The 26508-nt window shown below is 35.5% G+C and overlaps 4 protein-coding genes across 7 annotated transcripts in view; 1 reads left to right on the top strand and 3 right to left on the bottom strand.

Moving 5' to 3' along the window:
- The window catches only part of LOC126755286 (SPARC-related modular calcium-binding protein 2), a 50307-nt gene extending 41678 nt beyond the window's left edge, over positions 1-8629 (bottom strand). For 2 of the 4 annotated variants that reach the window (XM_050467740.1, XM_050467741.1), the window contains exon 1: positions 8132-8628. The gene's annotated coding sequence lies outside the window, so the exon portion shown is untranslated. Of the gene's footprint in view, positions 1-8131 lie in introns of all 4 variants that reach the window. The other 2 variants (XM_050467742.1, XM_050467743.1) reach the window with 2 other exon arrangements.
- Positions 8630-10342: 1713 nt separating this feature from the next.
- LOC126757639 (sulfhydryl oxidase 1) lies at positions 10343-21043 on the top strand. The gene is made up of 3 exons (XM_050471707.1): positions 10343-11687; positions 14951-15403; positions 19676-21043. The coding sequence occupies exons 1-3, from the start codon at positions 10707-10709 to the stop codon at positions 20162-20164; spliced, it is 1923 nt and encodes a 640-aa protein (XP_050327664.1). The 5' UTR covers positions 10343-10706; the 3' UTR covers positions 20165-21043.
- LOC126757638 (chromatin assembly factor 1 subunit B) lies at positions 20300-24223 on the bottom strand. Its single transcript, XM_050471706.1, has 2 exons — positions 23555-24223; positions 20300-23458 (listed from the first exon to the last, which is right to left on the bottom strand). The coding sequence occupies exons 1-2, from the start codon at positions 24142-24144 to the stop codon at positions 21772-21774; spliced, it is 2277 nt and encodes a 758-aa protein (XP_050327663.1). The 5' UTR covers positions 24145-24223; the 3' UTR covers positions 20300-21771.
- A 390-nt stretch (positions 24224-24613) lies between these two features.
- On the bottom strand, positions 24614-26397 carry LOC126756065 (cyclin-dependent kinase 5 homolog). The gene is made up of 4 exons (XM_050468878.1): positions 26131-26397; positions 25803-26070; positions 25452-25736; positions 24614-25387 (listed from the first exon to the last, which is right to left on the bottom strand). The coding sequence occupies exons 1-4, from the start codon at positions 26296-26298 to the stop codon at positions 25227-25229; spliced, it is 882 nt and encodes a 293-aa protein (XP_050324835.1). The 5' UTR covers positions 26299-26397; the 3' UTR covers positions 24614-25226.
- Positions 26398-26508: the final 111 nt, after the last annotated feature.

Below are 26508 nucleotides of genomic sequence, written 5' to 3'. Positions count from 1 at the left end.
ATATATTTTGAAAACTCTAAGAACTAAAGTCTATAATAAAGACTGATCTAAGTAGAGGTTCTTTTTTCAATGGCCTTTCTATGACAGATCACACGTGAGCCGTGTCAAGCTGTCACCTTATTTTTGTTCAGTATTGTTTGGCATTTCATCATAAGAAGACTTACGCCTGAACAACTTTTACAAAACGTTCGACTTTATTTCAAAAAATTCACGTTCTCTAAAGAATGTGTTTCGCGAGCTTCGCTCAATTCATGCTCAACATAATCGGCCTACAGAGCGTACTATTCGCAACACCATCACCGATTTTGAGACTCAACATTCGATATTCCAGTACGTAGTGAAGAAAATATAGCAGCTGTAGCTGAGAGTGTCCACGATGACCGTGGAGAGTCGATTCGGCGCCGTTCGCAGCAGCGCGGACTAACGTATGGAATGACTTGGATCATTTTACGTCGAGATCTTAAATTGAAAGCGTACAAAATATAGCTTGTGCAAGAACTGAAGCCGCTCGACCTTCCCAAGCAACAACGCTTCGCTTTACGGGTCTTTGATAAGTTCCAAGAAGATTCGACGGTTTCGAACCAAATTTTGTTCAGTTATGAGTCTTATTTTTGGCTCAATGGATATGTAAACAATCAAAATTACCGCATTTCGGACGAAGGGCAACCTGAAGAAATTCAAAAGCTGCCATTTCATCCAGAAAAACAATAGTTTAGTGTGGTTTGTGGGCCACATTTCTGCAAAAATGTTGCCGGTGAGAACCTAACCGTGAATGGCGACCATTATCGTTATCTCGGCGCATCACTTTCCACACATCGCATCAATCAATGGATTTATTGAGAGAACACTTATGTGAGCAGATAATTTCACGTTTTGGGCCGTTCGATTGGCCACCAAGATCGTGTGATATCACACCATTAGACTTCTTCCTGTGTAGATATGTAAAATCTATAGTTTATGCGGACAATCCCGCTTCGATTCAGGCTTTGGAGCAAAACATCGCGCGTGTCATTCGTCAGTTACCAGTCGAAATTGTAATTGGACTAAGATGGACCATCTGAGCCGTCGCCACGCCCAATATTTGAAAGAGATACTCTTCAAAAAATGAATGTCAAATAATGTTCTTTCGACTGATAATAAACACTCCTTATTAAATTTGAAGTTTCTGTGTTTTTTCTTTAAAAAGTAGGTAACCTGGAAATGGATCACTCTTTATATATAGGTTTCCAACGTTTCCATCTGGGTGTTATAAACGATTCCCTTGTAATTTTTTCAAGCAAATATTATATAAATCATTGGACATATATTTTATAGATTTTATAGTCAAGTACCAATTAAAGTATCTATGGCGCGCCTATTCAAATAAACCATATACATATATGTATGTATGTATACACATGGTAAAATTTGTAGGTACATATACCCGTATGGCTTTCAATGACTAATAAATTCACTTCTATTCATGTTTGAAGGGAAAGAATAAAACATTTTATTTCTTATCACTTAAATGAAAAAATAAAGATATTAGTAATAAAAATTAAAAAAAAGAACTTAAATTTCAGGTATCTGTGAATAAAAAATGGATTGGTTTCAGTTTGCTGTGCCCTATTCTGTTTTTATTTTTACTTTTTTCAATAACTTTTGAAATCCGTTTTCTTTACTAATGTGAATTTCCACAATAGTTTGGAATGATTTCCGAAAGGGTATTAATGAGGGTATTTCCCCAATTTCTTTCATTCTAAAAGATATTATCATATCAAATTTATTACTCAAGTTGCATGTAATTCACCAAACATTTGATAAAGAAATGATTTTGACTAGGTGTGTATATAAATATTATATATACACATATATATATTTGAATATATGTATCTCAGGTTTTCCAATACCAGTGATATGATTTCTTTAAAACCAAAACACACTAATTGTTAAGGACATTCAAATGTTTTTTTTTTTTTTAATCTTAAGTACAATCGATACAATTAAGTTCTGAATATAATATCAGTCAAATAGCCACCACGACTTCTTTTGCAGGAACGAATGCATTGAACCCAATTATCGAGTACTTTTTCCACTAAATTAAGTCATATGTCATGAAGAGCACGTTCAATATTGACTTCTAAAGCTTGAAGAGACACCGGTTTATTGCTAAGGACCAATGACTTTAAATAGCCTCACAAGAAGTAGTTTAAAGTTGTCAAATCACAACTTTTTGAAGGTATTTCAATGTCACAATTTCTTGAAATAATTGAATCTCCAAACTTTTCTCGCAATAATAAGGTTTTTGCACGTGCTGTGTGGCACGTCGACCCGTATTACTGGAACCAGATGTTGTCAAGATCAACTTATTCCAATAGCGAACATGAAATGTTGGTTAAAGGATTACATGGGCTTACGGGTTTCAAACAAATCGATTTTTTTGTGTTATTTATTCTACACCACCTCTAGAATATTGCCTTAAATTTCAAGTTGATCCGGCTAGCTAGGCTAAGTGCGCCGTTTTTAACACTATTCCTACTGACACTTCACGTAAACCTATTCCTACCGCGGCCGGTCAAAAGACCGGTCTTTCACAACTTATATTTTTCAATATTGAATGCAGACGAATGGCCAGCTTACCAGTATGAAAATATATTTTCTAAAATTCAAGAGTACATAATCTACATTTTATTATTTTTCGTCGCATTTTTACATTTTAGACAGATTTTGTTCGTCTTATTATCTTTACAACATCATATCTGACATGCTTTCCGTTCTCGAGAACCTGTACTTTTACTTGCGATGGGTATTGGTTGATTTTCTTTGCCGAGCTCTTATTGGTATTCGATGGCAAGTTCTTCTGCCAATTGGAATATAAATTCCTGTCCTGTAATTTCTCCTTCCGTAGTTTTTTTTATATAACATTCATGCATTTATCCCGGCTAAATCCAAGATATTGAAAAATACTTGCAAAGGCCATCTCCGAGATTTAGTTTTTACCGAATAATTTCTGGCCATTTGGTCGGTCACATCTTCGCCAAATTTGATGCTACAATACAGTTGAATTGTCTCACAATCCCTTGATTCCGATCGTTCAGTTTGTATAGCAGATATATGCTATAGTAAGCCGATCTGAACATTTTCTTCGGAGATTGCATTGTTGCCCTAAAAAATGACCTGTGCCAACTTTTGTGAAGATACATTGTCAAATGTGAAAGTTTTCCATACAAGAACTTGATTCCGATCGTTCAGTTTATATGGCAGTTATATGTTATAGTGGTCCGATATCGACAGTTCCGACAAATGAGCAGCTTCTTGAAGAGAAAATGACGTTTTCAAAATTTCAAAACGATATCTTAAAAACTGAGGGACTAGTTCGTATATATACAGACGGACGGACGGACGGACTGACAGACAGACGGACATGGCTAAATCGCCTCAGCTCCACATACTGATCATTTATTATATACTTTATAGAGTCTCCGACGCTTCCTTCTGGGTGTTACAAACTCCGTGACAAACTTAATATACCCTGTTCTTCTTCTTCTTCTTAATTGGCGTAGACACCGCTTACGCGATTATAGCCGAGTTAACAACAGCGCGCCAGTCGTTTCTTCTTTTCGCAAGGTGGCGCCAATTGGAGATTCCAAGCCAAGCCAGGTCCTTCTCCACCTGGTCTTTCCAACGGAGTGGAGGTCTTCCTCTTCCTCTGCTTCCCCCGGCGGGTACTGCGTCGAATACTTTCAGAACTGGAGTGTTTTCATCCATTCGGACAACATGACCCAGCCAGCGTAGCCGCTGTCTTTTAATTCCCCTGTTCAGGATATAAAAATTGCAGATCACGACTTATTAAAAATGGCCGAAACGACACGTTCAATCATATCATCCCTATTCGAACCCCCTATACATATTTACAAATGTACACATGTACTCACTTGATCTTTAATTCTACAAAAAAAAATTGATGTATTTGATGCTGTCAGAACCTGGCGCCTGCTTAACAAAACACACGCGCACACATTCACACAAACACATACAGGCGCACACACTTTGAGACAATTGGCATTAACTTAGACAAGAAAAATTACTCGCAAATTAAATGTGAATATTCAATTGAAAGCTTAAAACAAATCATTCTACTGTGTGATTTTTTGCTTCACTTCTACAAAAACACACACACACACACAGGCATAAGCAGATACAGACACATTCATACAAATATTTGTGGCAACATGCACGTTACGTTAAGTTCAAATAAACCCAACAGATCATTTAAGATTAGAGCATGAAAAGCAGAAAAAAAGCACAATAGTAACAACAATAACAACAACATCGGCTGTGTGAGCAAAAATCAACCGCGAAACAATTAACACAAAATCCAAAGGAAATAAACAAAATCGCGTGCTCACTTATTACTTATTGTATATTTGTATAATATTCGTAGTAAAAATGATTTGAATTACGAGTGTTTATCTGGGTGGCGCTGGTGTGGTGTGGCGAATGTTGGAACTGCCAAATTTAATGAAAACCGGGCATACACGCTTAAATCACTTGATGAGCCAGCAAAATGAGTGAAAGCAGATCGAAACTGAGTATATATGCATACATACAAGTATGGTACATCCTAAAAGACCTCAGATAATAATTGGTATACATTTAACGGGTGCTTATTTAAGAACTTTTGGTTGTATGAAATATTAGGTGTGGTAATTGGTTACATACATTTATGTCCTCTATTCGAGCGATTTTGAATAAGAGTATATAATAGCATACTTTTAGGTTTCATTAAGCCGTGAAATGATTAAGTTATATTAAGAGGTTACGTGGGATTCACGTCTTAAAACAAAAGATTTGCATTTTTTTGTAAAAACGTCTGCTAAAAATGGAAAAATGTGAAATAAAGAGTGAATACTACTCTCTTCTGTTTTCTTCGTCCAATATGTAATTTATGGTCATAATTAAAACACGTATTTTTTTTTTCTTTTTACTTCAGATAATCCTGTAAGAAGTTCTGCTGTCAACGCAGAGACAGCTTTTTTCCGAGGAACTGCCAGAAATGGCGTCGTAATGGCTGTGTTTGAATATTTGAACCTTCGGTTATAGCCGATTTTACAAGAGCGCCTCAGTCGTTTTTCCTTTTCGCTGTTTGGCAGCAATTGGAAGTTTCAAGTATAGCCAGGTCCTTCTCCACCTGATCTTTTCAACGGAGTGGAGGTCTTCCTCTTCCTCTGCTTCCTCCGGCAGGTACTGCGTCGAATACTCTCAGAGCTGGAAGTTTTCATCTATTCAGATGATATGACCAGCCAGCGTAACCGCTGCCCTTAATTCTCTGAACTATGTCAATGTCGTTGTACATCTCATACAGCTCATCGTTCCATCGACTGCGGTATTCGCCATTGCCACTGCGCACAGCACCATAGTCTTCCGTAGAACTTTTCTCTCGAAAACTTATAACGAAGACTCATCAAATGTTGTCATCAAAAGTGTCTTTGCAGGACGGGGATGAGTGACTTGTAGAATTTGGTCTTTGTTCGTCGAGAGAGGACTTTACTTCTCAATTACGTACTCAGTTCGATGTAGCACCTGTTGACAAGAGTTATTATGCTTTGGATTTCGAGGCTGACGTTGTTGTTGGTATTAATGCTGGTAAAGAATATAAATTGTCTACGGCTTCGAAGTTATGACTGTTAACAGTGACGTGAGAGCCAATTCCAGAGTGCGACGACTATTTGTTTGATGACAGGAGATATTTCGTCTTGCCCTCGTTCAATACCAGACTCATTAGCTTCACTTCCTTATCCAGTCTGGAGAAAGCAGAACTACCGACCAACGGCTAACGGCTTGAGGCCAATGATATCAATATCATCGACGTACGCCAGCAGAACACTCTTGTAGAAGATTCAGCTCTGCAGCTTGAATTATTTTCCCCACCAGAAGATTGAAGAATTCGCACGATAGGGAGTCGCCTTGTCTGAAACCTCGTAACCTTGGTATCGAACGGCGCGGAGAGGTCCTTCCCGATCCTGTAGGAGCTTTTGATATTGCTCAACGTCAGTTTACACAGCCGTATTAGTTTTGCGGGAATACGAAATGCAGACATAGCGGTATAAAGGCACTACTTTTTCTGCTGTCAAAGGCAGCTTTGAAATCGACGAAGTGCTGATGTGTGTCGATCCCCTTTTCCAAGATTTGGCGTATGGTGAATATATGATCAGTTGTTGATTTCCAGGCCTATGGCCACACTGATAAGGTCCAATCAGTTTGTTTGTTTGGCTTTAATCTTTCGCACAGTACGCTCGAAAGAACCTTACATGAGATGTTGGGGAAGCTTATCCCACGGTAGTTGGCGCAAATTGTAGGGTTTCCCTTTTCGTGGATTAAAACACAGCCACTGGCAATAAAATACTTATTAAAGCTATCTTGTATTCCGTCAAACCTTGGAATGTATCGAATCGAACAACAACTGGTATAAATCAAATAAACTGACATAACAAATCTGAATTTGAACAGCCAGCGCTTAGTATAGCACATTAATAGAATACCCATATATAAACTGGTATTAAATTTTAGTGCATAACTGCATTGTTGATACTGAAACTTTAAGTCATTACCTTAAATTAGATCCAGTAACTTATATTTTTCTACAAATAAAAGAAAACTTTCAACAAATGTGATCTTTTTTTCGCCAAAGATTAGAATATCTAGTATCAAATATGTTTGAGACGGTATTTAATCTAGCACGGAATGCAGAGATTTTCGTTGCGTGGTAAGAGATCCAAGTTTGGAATTTGGTAGTAATTTTTCGGTAAAATCACAAAAACAAGGAACAAAAAACAGCATTTTTCTTCATTATTTATAACAGTTTACCATTTCCGCAACCTCACGAATAGTTAACGAACAAATACGAATCAATATGTTTAAACGTACATAAATACCCACTTTTACATAGCATTTATTTACGAAAGAATTTAAGTAAAGTTCAATATTTATTTCAATTAAATTTTTAAGTAAATTGTAGTAATATTTTGTTGTTTAAAAAACTTCTGTATAACAGGCAATATTTGGGGAATCCCCAAACAATCAGTATGACAGTAAGAAATTCTAGTGCAAAGTAAGCAAAGAGAGAACAACTTACAAAAAAATAAACACTAAATATCAATAATATGAAAGTTGAGACAATATTTAAAACAATTTAAAAAAAATATAATAAACCATTGTTGCTATGAGGCTCAGTTTAAAAGTATATGAGCAAATAGAATTTATGAAACTTGCGAAATTCGAATCACTAAAGCAAAAAAGGAAATATGAATGAAGCAACTGTATGTATAGTGTTGTACTATCAGTATATTAAATATTCGTACTATCAAATTTCGAGTGCTCTACGCAATTTAAGGCGTGTCTGGCAGCCATTATATCTGTCTATAATCTCGTAAATTATTCAAATTTTTGTATAAAAGAGTCAATAATTAACAAAATTAATGATTAAAATTTGTCGTTTTGCTAAGAAATCGTATTAACGTAATGCGTTAAGAAGCTGAGGCAATAAACATTCTATGAGCATCACACTTAAATCAGTATTTAACCACGAAGAAATTTACACTTCAAGTTTTTCATACTCATAGTCCTTCTGAGTATTGGTATTTACACCATTTAATAACAAATAAAGCAGTAAATTATCGTATTGCCTCAAAAAATAGATGTAGATTATGTCCATCAAGAAAATAGGTAATTAAAGTTGGGTGTTACTTAGTGGCTGAAGTGAGTGATACATGAAGATGTATTTAAATTTTGTAATGCGAACATCCGCTATTAATATCTTGCACAATACATGTATTATATTTTAAAAATTATTCTCTCCAATTTCACTATTTTTAAAGCAATCCAAAATGCATTTGTGCTGCTCTAACGGAATTGTTTACATTTTGCATAATCAAGTGTCAAACAATAATAAAGACAGCAGCGCCATGGATTGTCAAAGAAATTGATACACTGCCAGATGATCGTTGTTAAAAATATTATTTAAAATAAGTATTTATTTATAAATGTGAAAAGCTTATAAAAACACCAAAATAAAGATAATTAAGTTGCACAAATGCATAATATATCGTATAAAAAATAACTTTTACCGTAATTTATAAATTAAGAGACTCACACGCAATTAGAGGTCCAACCTTGAAAGGATTCGTTCAAAGTACCAAACTAACAAGCATTAAATTTTTATTGCTGCAATATGCCGCCTATTAATTTCACTTTCTTGGCACTTTCAGTATTTAATTTTATTTGTTTCAGTGTGAATATACTCGCACAGACGTGCATACACATGTACATGCGTGGACAAATAAAATATAAACGAGCTAGCAAGAGTATATGGTGTTTTATTAATAACAATGCGATCTGTCTTATCAAAATACACAAAGACAGACACGACCCAAGCAAATGAAGAGGTCGACACTGGAGACGCTGGTTCGCATTGAGCACGGCTACTGCACAAAGATCAGCACAAGACGTCGCGAACCGTATAAAACACTCAATTAGCATCAATTATTCACGATCTTTAATAAAGTTTTAATTGCGCTACAACGGTATTTAACGCAGCATGTCAGTGCCACGAATTTTTTTTTTATATTTTTGGTTTATATATGTAGATATATACGCGCATCATATTAGATATACATATTTAATGACTTTTAATCATTTTTTCATTATATACTTTGTTTTTCGTGCTACCGTGATTCAATAATTCGCACTTATATTTTACATATATTAATTACTTTATTATTACAATAGTAGTTTTGCTTCGTTATTTAAAAGTTTTTGTAATCAAGAATCGTGGCGTTCGGAACAACGTCTGTACATGGACTGATTCCATTGATGGAGCGTTGTGCGCCAAATGAATGAAGCTTTAATAATCTGCAGGGCGTCCCATTTCGTCGCGAAGAGAATTTGCTCGTGATAAAGTTCTTTGAAATATGTGTATGAGCCGATATTTTGTAATTTCAGAGAGTGTTTTCTTTAAGAGTCTTTAGCGAAAGAGTGTGTATATATAAAGAAGAGCGTAAAGTAGAGTTTATTAAAAAAGCCGGTCTCGTGAAACAAACAAATTGATACAGCTACAGTTGTAAGCATGCTACTAATAACAATTATCAGTTTTGAGTCACTGTGCCACTTATGTCCAAGCGTTGGTAATGTTATTTTGTGGTTTTATGATGTCATAACTAGATAATTGTTAACAAATTTCCAATAATTATGTTTTTTTTACTTTCTACTTACCTCATGAAGAATATACAATTTTTTCGTGCTGATACTTTTTAAATATTTATGGTCAACTCTAGCAACAAAATCGAAATTTATGTAAAATGAATACGAATATTTGTTCGAGTTTGGTTTCTTCAGTGCCTCTGATGACTAATGTTTGTAAAATTGTACACTTTGTGTTATAAAATTGAGAAACAACAACAATCGTATACACGGAAAAGGAAACTCTTGGATGTACATCTTTTATATCCGGGCACTCATCCCACTTTGGCTACTTTTAAATTTTGTGAAAATCACAACACCGCTACAAAACACAAAAAACCAATAGTCACCGCTTAAAATCTCAATTTTTGGTACTATCGTAAAAACAACAACTTATTTGTGGATAAATTACAAATTCTTCTCCAAAAGCTGGCGTTGCTTTTGTTTACACTTCTTCATTTTAATATCACATTTGTACATTTACATTTCAATTTTTGTTTATATTTCTTCATTTTAACATCACATTTGTACAATTAAACATATCATATTAAAATACATATGTATACGTTGAGAAAGCTCTCACACGTTCACACTTTAAATAAATTATTATTTATTTTGCCGGTTTTCCACTAGCTTAGTTATTCTAACACAGAAGTCGATAATACAAGTAATATCGACCACTAAATAAATACTTTCAGTGTTCAAACTTTCGGAAAAATTTATCGATACTAGATCTTAAAATTTTCAAATTTTTTACTTAATTAAACTTAATAGCTAATAATAATATAACAACAATTAAATTAAATATTATATATATATTACCCATAATAAATTAAAATTATCTTAGTTACATATTATTCATATCTGATAAATAAAAAAATCATACAAAATATATTCAAATAATAAAAGTTGCAAATGTAATTCAAATAAGATGCTTAGATTTCAATATTGCCGAAAGAACATTGTGGAAAATTATTTTTTTAAGAAATTAAAAATATTGTAAAAATTCTCCGCCGTGCGATTATTATGGCACACAGCGCATTGGCCTAAAACTCTATTAGCTTGGCAGCACTGTTTTTGGAGCTCAGTCACTGCCCCAATATGTCATTGCTTCAGCAGAGACGTGCTCTGCTTTCAGTAGTCGTGTATTTGTTAACGGTAGTTGTTTATCATCTGTTCAGCGAATATTGAAGGAGTTGTATATATCTTACACTTATATGTTTCATCGCCTTTCGTATGGCTTTAAATAATACAAGTTGGCGCAAATGTAAATAAGGTGTAAGATCGATTGCAAGAAAACCTCATAATAGCGCTTGTACAAAAAACGGCAAAGTAATAGACCTTGAAACAAAGCAAGTGTATGTGGTACACACAAACATATGTTTGGCTACTAAATTAACAATTTACAGTCTTATAACTCTTCTAGTATTTACCTACTAGTTTTCGTTTAAAAGTCAATATTTGTGTTCCTACAACAAGAAACCGTAGCAATGAAGTCTACATGTTGCGTCTCAAGCGGAACTGTAGTATTTCTACTGACGTTAGTAGGACTTTCATTTTTAACATCTGCTAGTGTTATACCTGCTGTATTTCTTGGTGTACCTGATAAACCTGAAAATGGTCTCTACGATCCAAGTGGTAAGGTGGCAATTCTCACTGTGAATAACTTCAATGACACAGTACTGCGTCAAAATCGTTCATTGCTGGTGGAATTTTACAATACATTCTGCGGTCACTGCCAGCGATATGCTCCGCATTACAAAGCATTGGCCGAACGCTTATATCCGTGGCGTGAAACTTTACTGGTGGCAGCTATTGACTGCAATGCGTTCGAAAACACTGGAATATGCCGCGATTACGAAATATTTGGATATCCAACAGTGCGCTATTTTTCACCTGGATATATGTGCAAAGAAGGGAATTATGGTCAAAATATCAACCCACATACTGAAATAAACGAGTTAACAGCAAATATGGCACAACGGTTGGCAGCAGAAAATGATACGGATAGCTTGCCAAATTTCCCCAAACTACATAGTCTCACAGAAAATGAAAGCAAAACACTTTTTAATGGTTTGGATAGTAATAAAAAATTTGTGATATTAATTTATGAACCAGAGAATACAACTGTGGGACTAGAGAGTATATTACAATTTCACTTATGGCCTGATGTGCAAGTGCGTCGTATCAACGATTTGAATTTAGCTAAAAATTTCCAAATTGATGGCGTACGTTATAAGATGGCAACTGTAGATAGAGAAGGAAACGTAGTGCCATATGGTGTCACAGAAGATACGCCACAAGCGTACATAGCTACAATTGAAAGTTTCCTAGAAGCTCAACATTTTAAGCCGCGCTCAGAAAAACCACCAAAAGCAGTAGCTAATCTTGCTCAAAACCAAGCCGATGATGAGACTGGACGATCAATTATTATTTCCGAAGTACTAAGTAACAAGCATTTGGTTTATCAGGTATGTGAATATATCTTACGATTACAATATTGTACCTCAATTTAAAGTGTTATTATTTACTTTATTATTATTGTTAAGAATGCAGGTATATGTGTACATATGTATGTATATTTGAGCGTGTTCCTATAGTTGTAGGCACTTATTTTGCAGTAATGGGGTGTACCTCTAAAACACTTGTCATGTTTTTATACAGAACTGTACTGTTTATATAAATGCAGTTGGTGGAGATGTAGTCTACATGAATTACAATAAATATTGCTAATGACAAAGAAAAAAAAACAACTTCGATTGTACTGAAGCTATGATACCCAGATGCATTTCTTTTAGCATAATAGGGTTTAAAAATGATCTTCAATTTGATTTTAATCGGTCTGTCTGTATGACAACTATAAGCTATAGTGGACCAAACTGAACAATTTGTTCGGAGAATCTAGTTTTGTTTTGGACAATAAAATATGCCAAATTTGATAAGGATACTTTGTGAAATAAAAAAAAGTACAAGTCCATACAAGGGTTTGATTTTTATCGAACAGTTTATTTGGCAGCTGTATGCTATATTGGTCCGATATCGGTGGTTCCGACAATTGACCAGCTTCTTTGGGAAAAAAATTACTTGCAAAATTTTATAACGATATCTCATTACCTGATGGACTAGTTTGCAGATATACAGACAGACAGACATGGCTAAATCGACTGAGCTCGTCACGTACCCGTATCACCTATATACCTACATACATACATGCATACGCATGTACATACATACTATACATATAAATATTCACAGTAATTTTTATTGGTTTTGCCCGAAAATTGTATTAATAGTTATAACAAGTAAGGAAGGACTAAGGTCAGGTGTAACTGAACATTCTATACTCTCAGCAAGTCCCTTCAGGTGCTAGCAAAACTTTATATTGAAAACTATTTATACATCCATTATTCGATGACAACGTGATTTATATCGAAGACATAAAATTAAAGTTGTTTTATTGCCCTGTTTGGAAAGACGGTTATATATTTCAACCCGTCTCGTCATCCTTTTCATTCTTATATATATTAACTCCATATCTATCTCGATTAGATTAAGTTGATACAAACAACCGTTAGCTGAACAAAACTATTATACTTTGTAGCTACGTGTGGCAAGAGTATAAAAACATAGAGCTGTCGTTTTATTAATCTAATAATGCTCATTACCATAAATTCGGCAATCATAGCAACAAACATTACAGATAAAAAATAGTCATAATATTGCCAATGATACACTTAAATGAAATAAATTAACTATATTTGTATGTATGTGCTAGCTCTATTTAACTTTTTCATAGAAATGTTAGACGTCGTAGTTGAAAATATGTGCTGCTATCTCGCTAGAAATACCGACATGACTTTGCGCCATTTAGTTTTCAAAATAATTTATTATACTTTTTCCCGGAGAGACTCGTAATTGCCTAACTATGCATTTTTAACGCTGATTGACAACGCCATAAAGCGTAGGCTGCTAATTTTTCACAACGAAATACTACAAATCACTTCAAAAGTGGATGATTTTTTGTGTAATTCGCTCTTAATAATCTTTTGTATTACGAATGCACGAATAAGTGCACTAATACATACAGAGCTGATATTCATTTTCACTTTTTAATCTAAAGATTCCGCGACTGTGTCGAAGCAAAAGTTGACTGTTAGCAATTGATTTATGAAAACATTTGCATATTTGTACGTAAATACATACATATGTATTTTAGATTATATATGTTTACCGTATCAATATACAACTTGAAATCGTTTGTTTTTCTTAGAAAACTATTATTATATTAAAAGTTCAAAAGGGTTTCTCAACTACTTGTGAGAAATACAGGCGAGGTGACAGTTCCTGGCCGCTTAAAAATCCGGATCTGTCCGGTTTAAGTAGATCTAACCACGGAACGTTGAATTTTCAAATGTGTGGACATTAGTGCCCAGGAAAATTAATGCCACTAAATTTGCAAGTTGAACACCTTTTATTGTAAATAACCCATTATTTGCTAAAAGTTTCTAAAAAAAAAATATCCGGCTTAAGTTGCAGTTTTTTTTTTAACTTAATCAATATTTGCTTCAAAGCTGTTGGTACAATATTTGCTCATAATAATATTTGTCATCAAAATGTTTCAAATTTTTGCAAGTTCAAGTTTGACACATGTGTATTTTGGAAACGAACTTTTTTGAAACACTATGAATACACAAACCCGTTTGAATTTATTATACCCTGTACAGAATATAACAAGCTGTTGTTAAGTTTTGTAATATGTAGCCTGAAGGAAACGCGGAGATCTTATAAAATATACGTATATATAAATGATCAGCGTGATGAAGGAAGTCGATTTAGCCATTTCTCTCTCTTTCTGTATATGTATAGGTGAACTAGTCCCTCAGCTTGTCAGATATTGATCAGAAATTTTACACACGTCCTTTTTCAACCAATAAACTGCTCATTCGTCGGAACCACCGTTAACGGACTACTACAACATATATGTATCTGCTATACAGGATTGAACGATCAAAATTCACGTCTTGTATGGAAATATTTTCTATTTGACTACATATCATAACGAAATTTCACGTAGATTATTGTCCAAGGTAATGGTACAAATCTCCGATTTTTTTTTTTCAAATCGGACCATTGTAGCTTATAGCTGTCATACAAACTATCCAATAAAAATCAAGTTCTTGTACGTAAAACTTTTTTATTTGAGAAGATATTTTCACAAAATTAAGTATAAATTATTTTCCAAAGCAAAGATACAATATTCGAACACATTGGATCGGATCGGACCACAATAGCCTACAGAAAGATCCATCAAAATCAAGATAAAAATCTTTGTATACTCTTTTAAACTGTAAAAAAATGCATTGGTGTAGGGTGTTACAGCTTCGGTGCAGCCGAAGTTGACGTTTTTCTTTTTTTGATAGGGAAGGGTTAGTTGGTGGAGTAATAAAACATACATAATTGCGAAATTAATATTTAAAATTTTCCTAAATTATAAAATTGTCCTATTATATTATAAAGTTTGTACCTCTTAATGTTTTTATAATATTATATTCAGTGCATCGGCGTATTACCTTGATTTTGACACTCCACTCAATCTGTCAATATTTGCTTAACTTTTATTTTAGCTAAAAACATTCGCATGCATACACTTCTATACATACATACATACGTTTTTTATACACTTTTATTTCATTATTAAAACAGATGTTCGAATAAATTTCTTCAATATTTTCAGGCTGATCTGGAAATGGCCCTACGTCAAATGCTTCTAAATGAGATACCAAAAGTGCACGACATACGCGGTGAACAGTTATTAGCCTTACAGCGCATATTGGGCGTCTTGCAACGCTATAATCCACTCGGACCACAGGGCAATTTGGTCATACGACGCTTACATGAATATGTCGTAAATGTCAACGAGTCGCTGGGCGGTGCCGATTTCCAAACAGAATTCGAGCATTTGAATAAAACATTCGGTCCGATATTCTCATCGAATCAATTTGTTGGCTGTGTCGCCTCGCAGCATAACAAACGTGGCTACACTTGTTCGCTGTGGACGCTCTTCCATCATCTAACCGTGCAAGCCGCACGTCAAGAGGTCAGCAATGATCCGTTAGAAGTGCTGACCGCCATACACGGTTATGTGAAGTTCTTTTTCGGCTGCACTCATTGCTCAGAACACTTTCAGGTAAGTTATAAAAGTCTTTTGAAAGTTATAATAGTAAAATAACCGCTACCAAAATACACATAGTAGTAAATAAACAAGTGATAAGTGAATATAATTGCTCTTTTACGATTTTGAACTTCATTTGCATGCGCTTTTTAATCAGCAACTGCTTTGATGGATAAGTAATGAGTACTATTTCCGCCCCCCGTTAACTGTTAAACAATTTTACAACGTTTTAATTAAGACTTACATACACACATATATATATGGCATATGTTTGAGAGTTTTTAAGTTCACTATAATGAAACTGTAATTAAGTGATAAATTTCTTCACACTTATAACTTTCGTTTAGTTTTGTTCTCAAAAGAGGCTTAACTACGCAAAAAATATTAAATTTTGTGCCGAAGAAATTAGCATTCGTGGTTTATAAAAAAATAATAACAAAATAACGTCCATAGTTTGCTAGATAATGTCGCTTTGAACCTAGAGCTAAGATGGGTGCGATGGTCTGCGAGAATTCCACGCTCGACACTACAACGGATTGGACCTAGAAAATGTTTTTTTAATATTCTACCAAGTTAATAATATTTTTAGGACGCTAAAATGTATTTTAAGCAAAAATATCGGTTTTTCGAAAATCTTTGACTGTCCTAACCTTTTAATTATTTAGTCTTTATCTGAAAAATATGTTAAAGCCACTCGCACATTGTCAAGAATTTTAAATATTGTAATAGTAAATTATTTTTATACCCTAAACAGGGTATATTAAGTTTGTCACGAAGTTTGTAACACCCAGAAGGAAGCGTCGGAGACCCTATAAAGTATATACATATATAAATGATTAGTATATTGAGCTGAGTCGATTTAGCCATGTCCGTCTGACTGTCTGCCTGTAAGTCCGTCCGTCCGTCTGTCTGTCTGTATATATACGAACTAGTCCCTCAGTTTTTAAGATATCGTTTTGAAATTTTGCAAACGTCATTTTCTCTTCAAGAACCTGCTCATTTGTCGGAACTGCCAATATCGGACCCCTATAACATATAGCTGCCATACAAACTGAACGATCGGAAAGAAGTTCTTATATGGAAAACTTTTGCATTTGACAAGATATATTCACGAAATTTGGTATAGATTATTTTCTAAGGCAACAATGTAATCTCTAAAGAAATTGTTCAGATCGGCTCACTATAACATATAGCTGCCATACAAACTGAACGATCGGAAACAAGTTCTTGTATGGAAAACTTTCAAATTTTACAAGATATATTCACGAAATTTGGTATAGATTATTTTCTAAGGCAACAATGTAATCTCCGAAGAAATTTATTCCTAAATGCAACAGTTAAATAATTAGCAGCAAGTGAAATGGGGATCTAAAAAAATTGGAACGTGACCATACGCACGATTTATACTCTGCTAGCAATCTGAAACCGATATTTATTTTATAGTAACCTAGAATAATGTCGCAGTGTCTGGAACTACGGAAAAATTTAAATTTTTTTCACGAAATGGCGTGCCTTAAAAAATGTTTACCACCCTTTTTGACTATTTTGATTTTTATACAATGAACAGGGTATATAAGGTTTGACCTTTTCTCTTTTTCGGATCACTGTAGCATATAGCTGTCCTACAAACTGAACAATCGAAGTGCTTTCGCAGAAATCATCCTTGCAGTCTTGGAGCGGAACCGCCTCTTAGGAACATCAAGAGGTCAATCCGCAACTACGTCGACGACATCAGACAATACGCCGACCAGAGTTCGAAAGCAACTAACCTCCGACAAGCACCGACCGTCATTCACAGTGGAGTCATCAACACCTACACAGACTCCCTTTCAGTGAGTGGCGAACTCGGAGTCAAACCACCATCCATTGCAGACGAAGAGCTCGAGTTGCCGCGAAAGTGAAACGAAAGTGACCTCTGCGCAGCTTCGTTTTGGATACTACAGCAGGTTATACTCCTAGTTATTCAGAATAGACCTGGACATATCCAATATATGACCTGCGTGCAATGAGTCTCCGCATGACAATGGGTACCTCTTTGCATGCTCCACCAACCCCACTCATCTGACACCCGACCCCGTCGAAACAGCACGTTTCTTAGGCTTTCCGTTGGATGACGTCGACGACAACTTTGCATCCGAACGGAGATTAGGTACCCGTTACAACAACAAAAACAACACTCGAAATCAAGTCTTTGTATGGAACATTTTTTCTTTTAATTAGATATTTGCACGAAATTTGGCACAGATCATTATCTAAGGCAATACTGCATTCTCCGAAGAAATTATTCAGATCAAAACGCTATAGGATATACATATGTAGCTATATACATATATCATACAAACTAAAAACGATCGGAATCAAGTTTCTTGTAAGGTACCTTTTGTATTTGTGCTATTATGGCATTGACATTTTTTCTTGATTTTAAATAGTAAAATTATTTGAAATTTGAGGATTTTGATAGTTCCAGACACACTATAAAGAAAACTCGGTAAACATCTGAGAAACAGTGTACAAGTTTTTCGCACTCTAAGTCAGCAAGTCCGGGTCAGCAAAATACCTATTTATTTGGCCACACAATTATATTAAAATCAAAAAATTATTAATTAGCTTCTTTATAATTTATTTTTACTTTTTTATAGGAATGTATTCCCATTTTCTTACAAAAGCTATCGCTTTCTCTCATACTCTTCAATTTCACAGTCTTTTGTTGTTTATAACTGTAAACAGTTTAATAGTGAAGCAATGCTAATTATAATTCTAAATATTTGTAAACTATAGTATATAGGTAACTGTGCATTCCTATATTATTATATATGTATATGCATTATAACTGTATACATATATGTATTTATGAACTTATATACATATATGGTTTGCTTAGTAGGTTTCTTGTTCATGATTTTATTTTGTTTACGCTATACGAATGCTTACTCAAGGTCTTTTCCTCCAACAGTTCAGTGAAAGTTCATTTGGATATAAGTATTCACCTACATATGTATGTATGTATATACATAAGTATAGCATGTTTGAATATGTGTTTGTATATTCTTCAGATATTGTATCTGAAGCCACTTTTACTATTTATTTTAACAATGTTGTCTTATTGTCAGTGCGCCCCAGCTAAAATACTCGTATGTACAATATTGGATTTAAATATTTGCAAGGCTGTGGTCATGATTTACTAAATTACATGCTTTCCAAATCCCAATTAGAGTTATTGCTGTTGTAGCGGCAGAATTATGCCGAGTTGACAGTCCTTGGCTGGATAAAAATCCGCGTCCGTTCCGGTTACGTAGACCCAACTGTCATGGGAACGGTTGTTGCTATTATGACGGTGGATAAGATCCCTGAAGTAATTTGAAGTAGTACTGCCGAGTTGACAGTAAATCAGGGTTCGTGCCGGTGCAATAGACCACATCTGTCATGGAAACGGAACGAATGATACCTAATGCCGTTCTATTCAATATTATGACGAAGAATATAGAAAATAATTAAGGCTTTGCACTGCGCCCTATGGTCTATTGTGCCCTCTCCTATATCACATATGGTCACAAAGGTCCAGCACTCTGAACAATTCCAGGAGCTTGCTGGGCTCGACCTAGGTGATGTGATCCCTGTCCACGTAGGTGGAAACTATGGCCTTGAGACTGCTTCTACAAATTGCTGGGTAATCTAGAATCAGGTGTTCTGGAGTTTCCTGTTCCATGTCGCAAAACTGGCAGTTTGCGCAAGAGGCAATGCCCAGGTTAAACAAGTGTTTCCTGAGCTTGCATTGTCTTGTATAGAGCGCGACAAGGAGGCGGAATTTTTCTCTGGGGAGGTTGATCATATCTTTAAACCTTCAAGGTTGTACTCTCCCAGTAGTAGCTTGGCGTGGCGCATTCCGATTGCCTGCTGCCTGTGCCGTCTCTCCCCGCTCTCTCCTTCGTGCGGAGCAACTCCTTTATAGCGTGGAGCCCCACCGCAATGCATGGTTTTCTTCATCTTACTTTTATCTGCCTAGCTCCAGCTATTTATGTACATACATACATATATTCCCGGAATATGGAAATTAATAATATTTTTAGCACTAAAATCGCGATAATCAGAAATTGTTGTTTTTAATTTCGCAGACGTGAGAACTTAAATTTGACCTAACAATAATCACAAAGCAATCACTATACATACATATGTATGTATATGATCAACACTTTACAAAGCTTATACAGCGATTTATTAAATATATTTTTCTACAGAACGGTTTTTTCATTAAAACAAATCAATTAATACATATTATTAACTCTGCAGGCTATGGCAACACGTCGAAAAATCTGGAATGTGCCGAACAAAGATGAGGCTGTACTCTGGCTGTGGGCCGCACACAACGAAGTAAACAATCGTCTAGCAGGCGATGAAACAGAAGATCCGAAATTCCCAAAAATACAATTCCCCAGCGAAGCGAGTTGTTCGCAGTGCCATAAATCCGATCCAGCCGTATCTTCCAGCAAGTCGTCCATCAATTGGGACAAAGACGCCGTGCTAAGTTTCCTTAAAAACATACACAATCCCGGCTATGTTAGTCGTTACGGTGTTGAAAACGAAGCTGTGCTGCAGCCATCGCTGGAGAAGTTGCGCCAGAAACGCATGATCGGTAATGTCTTCTCGGAAATGGACATGCGCATGGGCATGTTGTTGTATGGCTTCTGCATTGTTATGATGGTGTTGGCGTTTAAGCTCTTCGCATTAAAGAGCTATCGCAAAAAGCCCTATATGCACGACATTCTCGGGAAAGTGTAAGTTAGCGTGCAAGGGAAATCGCTACAAATTCAATAAAAGTATGCGCTCATAAAGTAGTTGACAATATTTCGCAAATTTGTGGAATGTATTTATACAATGTTGCAGCGTTTTGCATACTTTGCGGTGTGAGAAGTGTATTTTTTGTTTTTACTTTTATTGTTTTTTAATTTGTTGTTCCACGCAGAGGAATGCTAACTCAAGTGCAATTCCATTTATAGCATAATAGTAATTGGCGGCATGTGCGTGTATATAAGTATATGTGATGACACATTGTTGACATTTTACAGTAAATTTTAAGTAACTAAAATTATTTTAAACGCAAAATTCCAACAAAAACAAAGTTGTTTGTGATTATATATGTATAAGTTCCATTGTTTAATATGCCGTCTCAAAAATATAAATAATTCCAATACATGTAAACACGATGTGCATTCATACATTTATATTGTACTAAATTTAATTAATATGTATTTGTATATGCAATTATTAATTTTAAGCGAAAACGATGTAACGATCCCACAGAATTACATACACACATACACGTACACATTTATTATATAAGCGATTGCAGTTCAGGTTTTACTACTTTTTATACACCAACTACCATCAAAGTTTACAACGAAAAGTCTATAAGGATCTAAACATATTTGTAATTATGCAAATAACTGTAAATAAATATGTATGTTAGTAAATAAAAATAGAACTAAAAAAATATAAATGTATTTTTCCTGCTATGACCCACGATATTTAATAAGTTTGTATTTATATAATTACTAAATATCACACCACGAGCAGCTGAAAGGTTTTTATTGTGATGTGCATCGATCCTATCGTTTAAATATATATGTATATTTATAAATAAATAGTGTTAAAAGATCACTTGTATTTCATCTGAATCTTATAGCAAAACAAATTTTCACAGTAGCAGTACAACTCAAGCGATAAGATAGCTAATGTTCATTTTTGCATTGGCTGTCAATAAGCAAGTTAAACACACATGTGACATTAGCACAATGTAGTTACAAGACAATGTAAACAATGCTGACGTTTTCGTTGTAGCAAATTAAAAGGCAAACAAAACTAAAAACAATAGGTATAGATCGATGCGGTTTAAATACTTTCATACAAACTGTTAACGATAACTTTAGAGAAAATATGCTTTATTGCTTTTTTCCCGAGTGACTTTAAGTGCTCGTTTAGGTATCGGTTACAAAAAAGCATGACGTTTACATAAAAACAAAAAAAAAATCCTACACCCTTTATAAATACAAAAGATTTCTTAAGAACTGAATTTAATTTGAATAATTTCTTCAGTGTTTGTTCCGTTGCCTCAAGTAATAATCTGTACCAAATTTCGTGGAGATAACTCCTTGTATAATTCATGGAGTCTAGTTCGCACACATACAGACAGACAAACGGGCATGACTAAATCGATTCAGCTCGTCACGCTGATCACTTACATGTACTCATGCATCTTTTTCTGGCATCAATTCTATTTGTTATCGAAAAATACCAGTGTTTTTTCGTTGATTACTTTATATATATTTTAGGGTTTTCTTAAAATCATCACTCACGTCTTACAATTAAAAACAATTACTTATTCATTATTATTCCAATAACTTCTTTTTCGATTTAGGCGTTGAAATTGTTTTTAGCGCGACACGGCGTGGTGTTTTATTGCCCGGTGTTTTAGGTGTTGGTGTCGTTGCGCAGTCTTCTTTACCAACTGTTGTTTCAGCATTTATCGGTTCTTCGACGCTCTTACAGGCTTGCTCTGCAGTAGTTTTGGCAACGGCCGCCTGCGAGTTATTATCCACTGAATCCTCGTAAACCAAACGTATATCTTCTGTGCACTCAAAAGTTGCGTCCTTGTTGACGGGCGACTTTTGAACCTCAGCTGCTGCGGGAGGTTTAATAATCGATTCATCTATTGTTGCAGTAAGCTTTGTTTGCAAAACAGTATTATTATCGTCTACTTCCATTGGTGTTGGCCAGGCATCTAGCGCCACTTCTTCTACAGTTGAGGTTGAAACTGCTGCTGGTGGAGCTGGCATCGTTATAAGCGCACGAGGCGCGCGTCGCACTGATATGGGAGTAGCGCCCTTTGACTGTCGCGTTGTAGCAGGCGTAGTTGTGACTTTCTTTGCGCTATTTGTATTTGTCTCACTGGTGGAGGGTGTGTTAGTTGCGCTGGGTAGCGTTGAACTGCGTGGTGTGCGTCTAACCATTATCGGTGTGACAGGACGACTTTTCTTCTCCGGTGATTCGAAGCGCTCATCGGAGCTAAGAATTTCCTTGTCAATAATAATTTGAGCACCAAGCGTTTTTGTTATTACCAATGCGGGCCCAGCATTATTTAAGTTCACTGACACGCTCTCATTAACTATACTTTTATTATTTTGAGTTAAAACTGCGCTTTCACCGCTACTTACTTCTATGGGATTTTCAGCCTGTGTTTCTACTGTTGTTGTAGTGGTAGTACCTCGTGTTGTTGCTGCAGCTTCAACTGTCGTCTCCATTGGTTCATGAATTTTTTGTTCCTCGGCTATTTGCACTAGCGGATAACGTTTGATGTTTATACTTTTAGGTTCATCAGTCGATTGTTTGCGCTCCTTAACGCTTTGTCCGTCGTTTTCCTTTTGTTTCTTCGATTTTTTACCAACTGTACTGATGTCATTTGCACTTAACACTTGTGCCGCATCTTCATATTCTTCACCCAATTCTCCCGCCTCAAAGGTGATCAACGAGCAGAAACCATCCGTACTCGACACAACGACAATTCGGCCGTCACTCGACCAAGTCACATCTGTTAGACGTGTATAGTGTATATTTGAGATTACTGCAAATGGTTGTCGCTGCTGCGTATCGTAAAAGTAAACGGAGCTACGTGTTGCGACGGCGAAAATCATGCGATATGGCAGTGGCACAACTGGTGGATTGACATCAGCTTTATGTGGTCGCAATCGATAGAGAATCGGGCAGCAACGCACCGCCACTGTATACTGTCCGGGACAGGGCAAAACAATAGCAGGTTGTCGGAAGGCATGTCGGCTAAATGCATATGTGGTGTGCAATGATTGAGCTACATCATCTTTTTCGGCTACACCAGCAGGTGTTAACAACAATTTTCCATCAGGCGTAAAACAGAGGCGACGAAAGAATGTCTGCAATGTATCGTCGTGGAATATACGCATACGATGACCGTAAAATTCATGACCCACACCGACCGGTAGTGTGGATTTGTTAATGCGATGTAATACCCTCTTCGTCTGTATGTCGAAAATACGTAAATATCTGTAAGATTAGAAAGAAAAATGTTTAGTTTTTTTCCATTTGATTTGATTTGTTAAATTTTGTTCTTATATGTTACGGCTTTTTATTTCACTTTACCTATCCGAACTCAGTGTAGCAATATATTGATTTTTTGGGTCCCAAGCCACACCTTGTACAAACGATTTGTGATCACGCAACATTCCCGTAGATTTTCCCTTTTGCACGTCCCAAACCATAGCAGAATTATCCACAGAACCACTTACGAGGAACTGTGAATTTGGCGCCCAACTCAAATCGTAAATGTCCTCCATGTGACCGCGCAATACCTTTAAAACAATCCACACTTCTTTGTCCTGCTCGTTAGTGTTGTCTAGTATATTCAATGGTTCTTGCTCGCCTTTCAGCTTCCAAATGAAGACGACACTCTCGTCATCACCTGATGCCAGCAACTCACCGTTTGGTGACCATTTTACAGCATTTACTGCACGTTGATGCCGCGTTAAGTCAGCAGCCAAATCTAATTCTATATCCTTTTCATCCTCTGTGTAGTTCATATACCAGATAAGTACATGAGCATCTGTGCCGCCCGATGCCAGGCGATGTTTTATATTGGCTTTTTCCGTTGATACTAACGATCTGGGTTGTATATCAACACTCAATACTGGGTCGCGATTATGCCATGAGATTTCGGGTATTTTACACTTCATATTTCAATAAATTACTTTAATAAATTATTACAACTGATCAGCGTAAACAAAAACCTTACGAAAAATGAGCAGGCAATTAGCAAGCAAAATCACATTTACGCGCCAAATCACAAGATGTGTAATGTCAAAAACAATGTGGAAGAGCAGATCAAAACAAAGGAAAGGGAAATTAGGGTTGCCGTTACTTTTAAGTCCAATGAAATCGATGTCAACACCCTAATATAAAAACAGCAACTTCACAATCTCTCTCTATTCAAAAATTTGTGTTTTAAGCTTTTGCTTAAAAAATATTTTTAAATATTCAAGTTTACGATTTACTCCTTTTTAAAATCAGTTATTTATCAAAAACCAGAATATGCATGACTTAAACGTTATTAGCGACCTTTGACCAAATGTTCATTACGATAACAACACAACCGTATCAGTTGTCAAAGAATACTTGACGTTTGTTTTGTGAATAGAAAAAGTATTTGGCGGTTCTTATTTTTATTTAAATGTAATTGGGACAGTATCTCTCTATGGTATGTATCTCAGAGAATATTTTCTTTCTTTGTTACAAAAATTGTAAACGCTCCCGATGGAGAGGAGGTATAATGGCAAAATCGCTTATAATTTAAGTATAATATTAGTAATTGAATCACTACGCTATATTCTAAACGAATTCACAATTCTTAAATGGCTCACTGCTGCTTTAGAAGGGAACTTAAAAATATACAATGGATAATTTAACATTAAAGCTGATTGCAATATCAGCACTGCATAAACATTTACAGTCTCGTATATTGGTTACACAAAATAGAACAATTCTTTAAACACAATATAAATAAATAAATATTAAGTACTGAACTATATGTTATATTAATACGTACATTTCAGACGGCTTTTTCGTTCAACCATTTTGATTTATAGAAATTATCTTAAAAGTTAATAGCTACCAGCGCACAATCGGGCGAAGGATGCTTCCGCTCCCCATATTCTTATAAATATTCATTATTGCTAAATAATTTTGTTTTGCCAATTAGAAGCGGTTACAGCAACGTAAGTAAATAACGTAAATATGCTTAATAGTATTTTAAATATTATTAATGATTTGACGAACTTTCAGTAAAATATGGATGTTGCATAGCCTGTTCCGCACTAATACGTTGATTTGGCCTACAAACCAATAGTTTTTGTAATAAATCTCGACCTTTAGAATTAAGACGGGGTACTATTTGACTCCAGGATGTGATAGGCGGAAATGCTTTAATAATTTAACAGATTATTATAAATGAAATAATTTTCAACAATAAAATAATAACACTTACATGGAAGCGCCACATAATCAGCCAAGTGAGTAACACCAGGCCAAGTCTCTTCTGTGGGAGTGCCAAGCACACGGAAGATCTTCATCAGTTGATCCAAAACATCTGATCCTGGAAATAACGGTCGACCAGCATCGGCAAGTTCAGCAAATATACAACCTGCCGACCACATATCAATACTGGTTGTATATAATTTCGCACCAAAGAGTACATCTGGTGGTCTATACCACAGTGTGACTACTTCAGCGGAATAACACTTTACGGGGATACCAAACGCACGAGCCAGACCTGTTATTGTAATAAAATAATTAACCTTAATATGTATACTTTGGGTATTTATTGCAGTAGTTTTACCGAAATCTGCTAATTTTAGCTCGCCATTTTTGTTGATCAATAAATTCTGTGGCTTCAAGTCCCGGTGGAGTACATTGTGACTATGACAGAAAGCGAGCCCACGCAACAGTTGTAACATAAAGCTGCGGCAAACTGCCATATCGATTTCTCCATTTAAGCTATCAAAATATTTCTTCAGATCCTGATCACAATGCTCAAAAACTAACGTTAGCTTCTTGTCCGAGTGTAACACATCGTAGAGGCGTACAATGTTTTTATGTTTCAGCTCCTAAATGTATAATCTTCGTTTTATTAATTAAAAAAATGCACAAAATCCCTTTCCACACACCTTCAAAAGGCAAATTTCTCTAAGTGCGGAACTAGGCACTCCCTCGTCGTCTTCGTCCAAACGGACACGTTTCAATGCCACAATTTCCATGGTCTCACGGTTACGTCCTTTAAATACGGTACCGTAAGTACCCTCACCGATTTTTTCCAATTTTTCATATTTTTGCATTTTGTTTAGACAACACGCACAAAATAAACCACTTGATAACTTAATTTAACGCTTATGATTTTGACAAGAATAGTGCAAATTTTTTAGAACTCGGTTTCAAGTGTTGATTGTCAAAACAAATATCATGAGTTCTAAAAAGTGATAAGGGATGTCAGTGTGGTAAAACAATTTGATTTGATTTTGATAAATTCGTTTAATTGACAACGCAAA

The sequence above is a fragment of the Bactrocera neohumeralis genome, chromosome 4, assembly GCF_024586455.1.
Source record: "Bactrocera neohumeralis isolate Rockhampton chromosome 4, APGP_CSIRO_Bneo_wtdbg2-racon-allhic-juicebox.fasta_v2, whole genome shotgun sequence".
Lineage (NCBI taxonomy): Eukaryota > Metazoa > Arthropoda > Insecta > Diptera > Tephritidae > Bactrocera > Bactrocera neohumeralis.
Note: the sequence above shows the minus strand (reverse complement) of the source record. Positions and strands in the feature narration are given on the sequence as shown.

Excerpts from the sequence above, each read along its gene's own strand:
- LOC126756065 (XM_050468878.1), bottom strand. The coding sequence starts at position 26,298 with ATGCAAAAATATGAAAAATTGGAAAAAATCGGTGAGGGTACTTACGGT. Across the intron at positions 25,737-25,802 it reads GCTAAAATTAGCAGATTTCG|GTCTGGCTCGTGCGTTTGGT; the intron begins GTAAAACTACTG and ends TTACAATAACAG. Across the intron at positions 25,388-25,451 it reads TGATTATGTGGCGCTTCCAT|CATTTCCGCCTATCACATCC; the intron begins GTAAGTGTTATT and ends AAATTATTAAAG.
- LOC126757639 (XM_050471707.1), top strand. The coding sequence starts at position 10,707 with ATGAAGTCTACATGTTGCGTCTCAAGCGGAACTGTAGTATTTCTACTG. Across the intron at positions 11,688-14,950 it reads ACAAGCATTTGGTTTATCAG|GCTGATCTGGAAATGGCCCT; the intron begins GTATGTGAATAT and ends CAATATTTTCAG. Across the intron at positions 15,404-19,675 it reads ATTGCTCAGAACACTTTCAG|GCTATGGCAACACGTCGAAA; the intron begins GTAAGTTATAAA and ends TTAACTCTGCAG.
- LOC126757638 (XM_050471706.1), bottom strand. The coding sequence starts at position 24,144 with ATGAAGTGTAAAATACCCGAAATCTCATGGCATAATCGCGACCCAGTA. Across the intron at positions 23,459-23,554 it reads GCTACACTGAGTTCGGATAG|ATATTTACGTATTTTCGACA; the intron begins GTAAAGTGAAAT and ends CTAATCTTACAG.